The sequence below is a fragment of the Nicotiana tabacum genome, chromosome 1, assembly GCF_000715075.1.
Source record: "Nicotiana tabacum cultivar K326 chromosome 1, ASM71507v2, whole genome shotgun sequence".
Classification (NCBI taxonomy): Eukaryota; Viridiplantae; Streptophyta; class Magnoliopsida; order Solanales; family Solanaceae; genus Nicotiana; species Nicotiana tabacum.
The window spans coordinates 182,418,666-182,428,314 of NC_134080.1; the positions used below are offsets into that span (position 1 = coordinate 182,418,666).

The following is a 9,649-nucleotide window of genomic DNA, read 5'->3' on the forward strand; positions in this document are numbered from 1 at the left end:
TGAAATGCTTTGGAAAGTATTCTTTGATTACTTGGTACAAGTATACACGTTTTCTTGATGTTGATGTTGCATCATTGAGGGTTTACGAGTTTGAAACTCCGAGCCGGGGGCCAATCCCCGAGTGTTCGGGACGTTTTTGGCTCTGGAGCCGTTTTTGCAAAAATACTGAGCTTCCTTGAAACATGAAATTCTTTGTAAAGTATTCTTTGATTACTTGGTACAAGTATACACGTTTTTGCTGTTAAGGGATCAGTTATTCTATACCGACACGGTTCGTTCGATTGTTTGGCTCGGTACATTATTTTCCTATCGAGACCCTATTTAGCGCATCTTGGTTCTCCGAGTAGGTGACATTCCGGGGGGATGCCCCTAGTATTCGAGGTTGATTGCAAAATAATCCTTGAATACTTGTTGAGTCTTCCTTAGGTAGCATATAGATGTTGCCTCGTAAAAAACATTGCCGATAAAACCCTTCTTGGGATAAAAACCCAGTCGAAGGAAAAGAGTGCAACGTACGCTTTTGGAACCTAAGGTCTTCGAATTGGAAAGCGTTTTGGTTGTTTTGATCGGATACCTGCATTCAGGTTAGCATAAAATGTAACTGAAAAAGGGGAGATGGCCATACCTTAGTGCTGACGGCACTTCAGACCTCGATGTGATTCAATCGTTTGTTATGAGGACTCGATACGGTCCTTTGTTTTGTTTAGTAGGGCATAGCCAAGAATGTAGCTTATTATAGCTATCTTACAGTTTGCTTATCCTTCAGCTCCTTCGATGGTGGAGGCATTGGTGTTGGTGTCACATTATGCATCGCGAAAATCTCTTTTGCTGCCTGTTGTTCCCCGTAGACAGTTTTTACCCCATCCTTTGTCAGGAATTTCATCATTTGATGGAGGGAGGATGGTATTGCTCTCATGTAGTGTATCCATGGCCTCCCGAACAAGGCATTGTATCGCATGTCTCCTTCGATGACATGGAATTTGGCATTTTGGGTTGTGCCGGCCACGTTGACTGGGAGGGTGATTTCCCCTTTCGTTGTTTCGCTCGCCATGTTGAATCTGTTGAGGACTCGAGAGGTGGGCGCATGATTTGGTCAAGCAGTCCGACCTGCTCTACCACCCTCGACCTGATAATATTGGCCGAGCTACCTAGATCCATAAGTACACGTTTAATTTGAAATGTATTTACAAGGAAAGAGATTTCCAGTGTGTCGTTGTAAGGCTAAGACAAGGTCTCGATGTCCTCATCGCTGAATGTGAGAGCATCCTCAGGTATGTAAGCCCGAGTTTGCTTTTCTCTAGTGATAGATATTTTTGTTCATCTGATCATGGGTTCTTGTGGAGCATCGATGCCTCCCAAGATCATATGGATGACATGTTGTGGCTCATTTGTTTCGTTCTTCTTGGTTGCCTCTATTTCCCGGAACTGATTTTTGGCCCGATCGCTGAGGAATTCTCGGAGGTGACCTTTGCTGAGTAGTTGGGCTACTTCTTCCTAGAGCTGCCGACAATCATCGGTCCTGTGACCGTACGTGCTGTGGAATTCACACACTAAGTTATGGTCCCTTTATGAAGGATCTGATTGCACAGGCCTTGGCCACCTGGTGTCTTTGATTTTACTGATGGCGAATACGATGTCTGAAACATCGACATTGAAGTTGTATCCCAACAAACAAGTGCCTCTGTTGGCCCTGTGTGCCTATCAAATCTAGCTCTGTTGACAAGTCCCTGAGGGTTCTGGCCTCGATCCATTCTTCGGTCATTGTGGGGTATGTTGCGCCTCGGGGCGCTTCTTCTATCTTAACTGTATGGTTGGTATCTCTTTTTATTCGGCTTCGACTCCTTCGCCAGGAGCCTGCTAGGATATACCGAGCCCGAGGGGCCTTCTAGTTGGTCGTCTTTGACCCTGATCTTTGATTGGTATCAGTTTTGGACGTCTGACCTAGTTACAGCGGGATATTCGATTAAGTTCTGCTTCAGCTGCTTCGAAGCTACCGAGCTTCGCTCGTTCAAACCTTGAGTGAAGGCCTGCACTGCCCAGTCATCAGAGACCGGTGGTAGTTCCATTTGTTCCATTTGAAAGTTAGATACGAACTCTCGCAGCATCTCGTTCTCCCTTTGCTTGATTTGAAGATGTCGGATTTCCTTGTAGCTACTTTTATGGCACCAGCATTTGCCTTTATAAAAGAATCTGCCAGCATGGAAAATGAATCTATCGAGTTTGGGGCCAGGTTGTGATACCACATCATTGCCCCTTTTGAAAGCGTCTCTCCGAACTTTTTCAGTAGGACACACTCGATCTCGTCGTCCTTTAAGTTGTTGCCCTTCACTGCACAAGTGTAAGTAGTGACGTGCTCGTTGGGGTCCGAGGTTCTATTGTACTTCGGAAGGTCGGGCATTATGAACTTCTTTAGAATGGGTTTTGGGGACGCTTCTTGTGGGAATGGCTTTTGTACAAACTTCTTCGAATCTACACCTTTCAGAATCGGGGGTGCGCCCGAAATTTGATCGACCCTAGAATTGTAGGTCTCTACCTTCTTGTCGTCGGCTTCTCTCTTCTTCTCACTTGACTCGATCCTCTTTGTGAGGTCCTCGAGCATCTTTATGATGGCGGGGTCGGCTACTAACCCATTGTTGTTTGATCTTTCTGGTACCTGCTCGGCTCGATGAGCCATTTCTCGAGCTACCGTGCTAGGAGTCTTTTGGTGGCTTTGCAACTGAGCAATCGTCAGTTGTTGTGCTTGTAACATTTTGAAGATGACGTGAAGTCTAACCCCTTGTTCTTCCTAAGCCGGGGTTTTTTCTGCTTCTTGTTGATCTTCCTAATGTATGCTCCTGTTGGTGTGGGAGATTATTTCGACGTGTTGAGCGTTGCGCGAGACTACGTCCACGGGAATTGGTTACGGTGCATTCTTAGGGTTTCGTAGTGGTACACCAACACCTCGAACATCCACACCATTTTCTCCATGGTCTTCAAGGTTGTTGTTTTCACGTGCGTTTACTGAATTAGACATTTTGACCTGAAATCAAAAGATCTTGGACAAGAAAAAACGTGAAAGATAACTTGCGTTATGTAGTAAAACCAGCAAGAAAATAATCACTATTATTTTTAGCCTCATGGTGGGTGCCAAACTGTTTACCTTGAAAATGGTAATTACAATTAGATTTGATTTTGTGGTTCTAAAAATATGTGATCTATTTTTATGCTAGTTGTTAGGCAATTGATGCTAAGTGAAAGACTTGGAAACAAGATAAGAGCTTGAAAACAAGGTGATAACCAAACCGAATGGCTGATAATCGAGGCCTCGAGCTTGCTTATTCAGGGCCTCGAGGTCGAGTCGGATGTCCTGCCGAGGGTAGTCGATGGATGACTAACAATTATGATAAAATCAATGATGGCTCTTATGGCCAATAATAAGCAATAAATGAAGAGCAATAAATAGAACACAATGAATATAAGCAATGAAAGCAATGAGATCAAGAGAATATGTTAGAAAGCAGAGAGAATGTTCTTATATATTCAATATTGAACATCAGATCCTTTACAAAATGACAAGGATCCCCTTTATATATGAGGGGAATCCCAACATAGTACAAACATATTTATTACAAAGATATAATGTTGGTACAACTATTTAATGCTATGATTCGGGCCTGGACTAGTCTAGTAGGCTTTGTTAGCTCTGGTCACGTGCCTTGGGAGAATCACATTGATCCACTGAAGCCACTAGTTTGCACTGCCTCGAGGCCGGTCGCTGTGAGCCCTCGAAGTCGATCACTGGGAGACCTTGAGACGCCTTGATGATCTTAAAATCGAACCGCCAATTTTTGCCGCATACAATACCTTTCTTTCTTTTTTAAAATTTTTTTGTACATTTTTTTATTTTTTCTACAAACATTAATATTGTCTAATTTGAAATAAAATTATAAAATTCATTATTAAAAATTTTTGGGGACCTAAATCAAGGATTTACTAGTCTCTTACTAGAGTCACCTGTCCACCCTTAACGTTCTCAATCAAATTTATAGAGTCTCACTTAATATAAGGCAACAATGACAAGAACATTAATGACAATGAGTGTGTCATTTAGTTACCAAATGTGAATGAAGTTGGTTGAACAGTACATTCATGGTGGGGCAGTAGTCTATAAATAATTATTGATCGTCAATGAGGGGTGGCTCAACAGAACTGGTGACCTAAAACCAAAATATATTAAAAATACCCGAAAACCTCTTTTATAAAATCCATATAATTTTGATACAAAAAAACCTACATGACTTTGATCTAGTGGTGAGAGAGCAACTCATGATATATGAGTTATGCGCACGCCATATGGTATTGAATTCTTCCCTTAAATGAAAATGGTAAAGGGTGAGCCAATTATCCATCGTGTTTTGAACCTTACGACATTTGTCTCAGGTATTTCTTAGTTAAAAAAGATGAGACACAAAAGAACTTGTTTTCTGGTGTGTGGATCAATCAAATGTGACAAAAAAATAGTTAATTTGAGAGTATTTGAGTTGAAATTAGAAAGTAAAATCATGAGAACCATGAAAAAAGGCTATACATAAAGGAAGAAAAACAAAATTGATGAGAAGTTAAATATATTATTCAATTTAGTGAGAAAAATTTATCCAATTACCTCACTCAATCTTACGTTTACCAAATGTTAAAGATTATTAAAATTTGAAATCTTTTATTAATAATTATATAAATATAAATTATAGAGTATATATTATATAATAATATAATAGTACTTTTTTTTGGGACCTTAAGTATTTGAAGGCCAAAGGCAACAACTTCACTTGGCTTAGAGCCGCCCTTGCTCCCAAAACAACTACTCCCTCCATTTCAATTAATGTGAACTCATTTAACTAGGCGCAAAATTTAAGAAAGAGAGAATTTATGTGAACTCATTTGATTGGGCGCGAAGTTTAAGAAAAGTGATAGGAATTTTGATCTTGTGATGTAAAATGATGCACATATATTTTGAAATATATAAAGTTTTAGAAATTGAAAATAGAAATATTTTTGAAAGATAATAACATACCAAATAAAAGTTCAAGTCGTAGTAAAAGAGTCACGCCGTAACCAAAGAATCATTCATATTGTGTCAACCTTTGTGCTTTGCCATAAATACAAGTTATTATTCGCTTTGTGGCTATTTTTAGGGTCCAATGAGAATGGTGCAAGAATAAAATTATCACTACGAGATTGCCGTTTTTCGTGTAGTGTTTCTTAATTAATATCTAACGATTATCTATAATTATCTGGACGATTTAAATTTTAAGGTTATTTACATATAATTCAAATAACTCAGATATCTAACATGGTTAATATCAAAAATCAAAATGGAGTCATACTGTAAAAAAATTCACTGGCTAAAGAATTTTTTAAAATTTTTAGATAGCCGACTAAAATGAGTTTTGAATTAAGGATAATATTTTCACTTACACTACTAAAAAGAACTGGAATTAGCTACGAACGTCGTCGCTAATCTGTCACTAAAATGCTCGTAGCTAGCAGAATTTCTTGATAATCCGTTGCTAATCCATCGATAAATGATATTAGCGACGGATTTTTCTGTTTAGCTATAGAATTTATCCGTCGCTAAAACCTGATTTTTTGGTAGTGTTACATTATTATAAAAATAATTATTATTGAAAAATAATGTTTTAGAAACTGAAAATTTTAAAATAGAAATATTTTTCGAAAGATATCAACACACCAAATAAAAGTTCAAGTAGTAGTAAAAGAGTCAAGTCGTATACAAAGAGGCCTTCATAGTCTCAACCTTTAATTGTTTTGCCGTAAATATGAGTTATTATTTTGCTTCCTAACTATTTTTAAGATCCAATGATACCGACAAGAATTCTACCAAAAAAGAAAAGTATAATTATAACTAGGATATTTGAGAAATGATTAATTGCTTTCATGTAGTGTTTCTTAATTAATATTCAATGATTATCTATATATATCGAGAAGGTTTAAAATTTAAGGTTAATTACATATAATCCAAATATTTCAAATATTTAACATGGTTACTGGTTAGTGTCCGTACATACGCGCGAGTCTAATACTAGTTATTGCATAAAGATAAATAATTTTTAAATATAAAAAAATGTCATTGTTTTTGGCAGACTAAAAAAGAAATAAGATTACATAAATTGAAATCGAGGGGCGGATGGCATATAAGAAATCAAGGGCGAAACCGTACTTTTATCGTATGTTGTCAAATTGGTCAAATATCCACGACTGCAATTTAACGGTTGGGATTTACCCTCCCGAAATCTACAAGCTTCCTCGATCTATTCTTGCAAAATGACGTCGCATTTGACAGTTGAGGCTTCGCCGGGCTCGCACGTACGAACGGGCTCAAGCAAAACGCCATCCCGGAGAAGCTCCGGTTATGACCCGACTTCCCGCCGGTTCTCCGGCCAAGTTGAGCTGCCGGTGTTCTCCTCGGAGTCTCCGACGAGTACCCGCTCGATCCGCCGTGGATATTCTCGTCTTCCTCCTCGTCAGTGCATCGCGCCGGAGACATTCCTCGATCGTGATCCCGGCAAATCCTCCGTTTACCTTCGATCGTCGATTCGTCCAATGAAAACGTCCGTGATTGCTTTTTACGGCGAATGGGCAGAAATCCGGAGAACCACGACGGTGACAAAGACGACGATGCGGGGCAATAATCTCCAGAATTTGAAACCCTAGGATCCGACCCCGGCTTACTCGACCCGGATCTAAACAGACCCGATAACAAAGGAAATTTGAGACTCTTCTTCTTATGCGAGGTGGCAGCAGTAATTGTTTTTCCGTTGGGACCCACATGTGGAGTACTGAAAAATCTTTGATCTGGAACTCCATGAAATGAATATTGCTGGAATTGCAAGGGCGTAGTATCAGATTTCCGGCGAGAAATGTACGGCGAAACGGAGCGAGGAAACGCTAGAGGCGGAGGATTGGCGTCTGTTTTCCGGTGGTCTTCCTGTATTTGAATTGCCTCATAATGTTTATAATGAGTTTGTGCTTGTGCCTCCGCCGCGATGACAGCAAATAGCCGTTCGCGCAGACACGAAGCACAAATGCCGACGCTACTACTAGCGTCGGCTAGATGCATCTTACACCTCATTAATTAACTTTATGAAAGAAATGGAAATCCTTAAGGCTGACGTGAAAAGCAGGGTTAAATGGCAATAATCATTCTTTGAGCCGGTTTGGATTTTCAACGCACCGGAAAGCTGGCCGAGATACACCTTTTTTTCCTCTGCCTTATCGGTAAGGCAATCATTTAGTTTCAAAGGAGTTGAGGTCGAGGAGAAAATAAATAAATGCACCTTCCAAGAAAAATTCAAAATGTATATGCTATTTACAACATTCTTGGAGAGTACTGTATCTTTCTTCTTTTTCTTCTGTTTAAGTGGTATTTTGGAGTTGAAAATTGGGAGAGGTAAAAGAAAAACAAAAGTAAAGGTGTGTGGCTTTGTCTTCTTCAATCTTTTTCTCCTCAAAATAGTTTTAGAGCGAGAAAGAATGAGAGAGAAGCAGACAGAGTCACAAAAAATGGGAGCCTTTAAGCGGGCATGAGAATTTTTGTTAAAGAAATTAGAGGCTTCTTTTTAACATCTTTTTATAGCTTCAAGTATAGAGAGAGGGAGGTTGAGGGGGACACGTGGAATAGAGGAGGGGGTACAAAGTATATAATTACTACTCCCTAGGAAGCAATTTACGTGAACCTGTTTGATTGGACACGAAGTTTAAGTAAAAAATAAAGATTTTTGGAATTTGTGGTCCTAAACAAGTTCAAATGGGGCCCAGAGTATTTGTGTCGTTATAAAGTTTCTCATTAAGGGTAAAATTGTAACTTTAAGCTAAATTGTTACTAAATTTAAAAAGAGATCATTCTTTTTGGAACGGACCGAAAAAGAAATAGGTTTGGAACGGAGTATTACTTTAATAAAATTTCTATTATGGTCAGAAAATGATAAAGTTAATTCTTTTGGAAAAAACTCTAACTACTTTGGTTCGTTTGGAACTTTGAATGTGAACATCTTTTCTTTTCCTCTTTATTCTTTTTCTTTTAAGTTTTGTTTTACTCATTCACTAATCTGTAATTCAAAACGAAAAAAGTTGTTTTTTTGATGATCGTTCGTTTAGAGTCAATTCTTTAGAAGGTTATCCAAATATTAACAATTACTCAAGAAAGTCACTTCACTATACTTTTATCATAGAAAAATCAAAACCACGGAAAGTCCCTTCAATTTTACAAATTTATTAGTTCTAAAAAAAATACTATGGGAAGAGCAAAAATGGATGACTCTCAATCGTCTTCCACAAATCCGCTTTATTTTCTTTCGCTTATTGTACTTTATAGTTATATATCAATTAAATTTGATCTAAATTTTAACTCAACAACAACAACAACCTAGTAAAATCTCACTTTCTCGTCTTTGATATACCTCACTTGGTCTAAATTCCGAGTCGTCCTCTCTCTCACCTTGACCAGCTAGAATAACTTCTTGTCCCCGCCTTTATCCCCCAGTTCCTCATACAGATGACCAAATGTTGCAGTCTTAGTCTCCGTGACCGCTAATTTCGCCTCCCTCCTAATTTCCTTATACCTTTCTCTGTTCTCTCTCCTCTCATCTCCTCCTCGTCTGTGTTTTCCACTTACTTCAGGCACGTCATTTTCTTTGCTTTTACTTTACCTTGGACCACGTCATTCCACCACCAGTGGCCTCTCTGCCAGCCAGAATAACCCTTCAAGACCCCTAACACCTCTTCATCGCCTCCCTTAAACAGTTCGCCGTCGTTGTCCACATATCGCTTGCGTCCCACTACTCCTCCAGGCTCCCATAGTCCCATAGCCATCAACCTCCCTCCAACTCCTAAGTTTAATCCTTAGTCAAGGCTCCCCACCTGATCTTTGGTCGTCCCAATACAAACCTCATCTTGCTCTTTATCATAATACTGACGTCCATCACCAAAAACCCATATTGTATCGTGAGGGTCTTAGTCTGAATAATCTTGCAATCCTTGCAGAGTCCTCTATCACAACTCCTGATATCTCTCTTTGTAGAGCGTTCACTGAGAAGGAATTGAAAGATCTAAATCGTTTTCAGTTCATTCGCTTCACAATCTCAAAGCGATGCAAGTATCAAATTTCATGTCTCCTTTGTGATTTTTTTTTAATGAGATCATGAAGTGAATATAGGCTTATATCAAAATTGAAGGGTCGTTGGGGAATAGAATATTTGATTTTATCTTCCAGAAATAGAAGGACAGAAGGATTCGAAAGAAGATCTGTGATTATTAAAGTGAGTATTTTCAGCTCATCCCTTAAGCTTGAATTAGTCACTCCAAAGTTTTCTCATATATTGTTGGTAATGTATAGGCTTTTTTCGTAAAATCCATTTATATATTTAATGGCTTTTCCAATTATAAACTCTAGTATACTCTAAGTTAAATAGGCCTTCAAATTTTAAAAAAAAATGGATCTTAACACTAAGTTAATATATCCGGTGCTCTGTTTTAAAGGCAGAATTGGGACTCACCCGGACTCGCCCTTGGGCGGAGCACTTGTAAAACGCCCCTGGGCTTATGTGTGGGGCTTAGTTCCGCGAAACTTACGCCTCGGCTGTCGGGGCTTATG

The 9,649-nt window shown here is 39.1% G+C and overlaps 1 protein-coding gene across 1 annotated transcript; it reads right to left on the reverse strand.

Moving 5' to 3' along the window:
- Nucleotides 1-6,262: 6,262 nt before the first annotated feature.
- Nucleotides 6,263-7,117, reverse strand: LOC107758923 (uncharacterized). Its single transcript, XM_016576770.2, has one exon. The coding sequence runs from the start codon at nucleotides 7,115-7,117 to the stop codon at nucleotides 6,263-6,265; it is 855 nt and encodes a 284-aa protein (XP_016432256.2).
- Nucleotides 7,118-9,649: the final 2,532 nt, after the last annotated feature.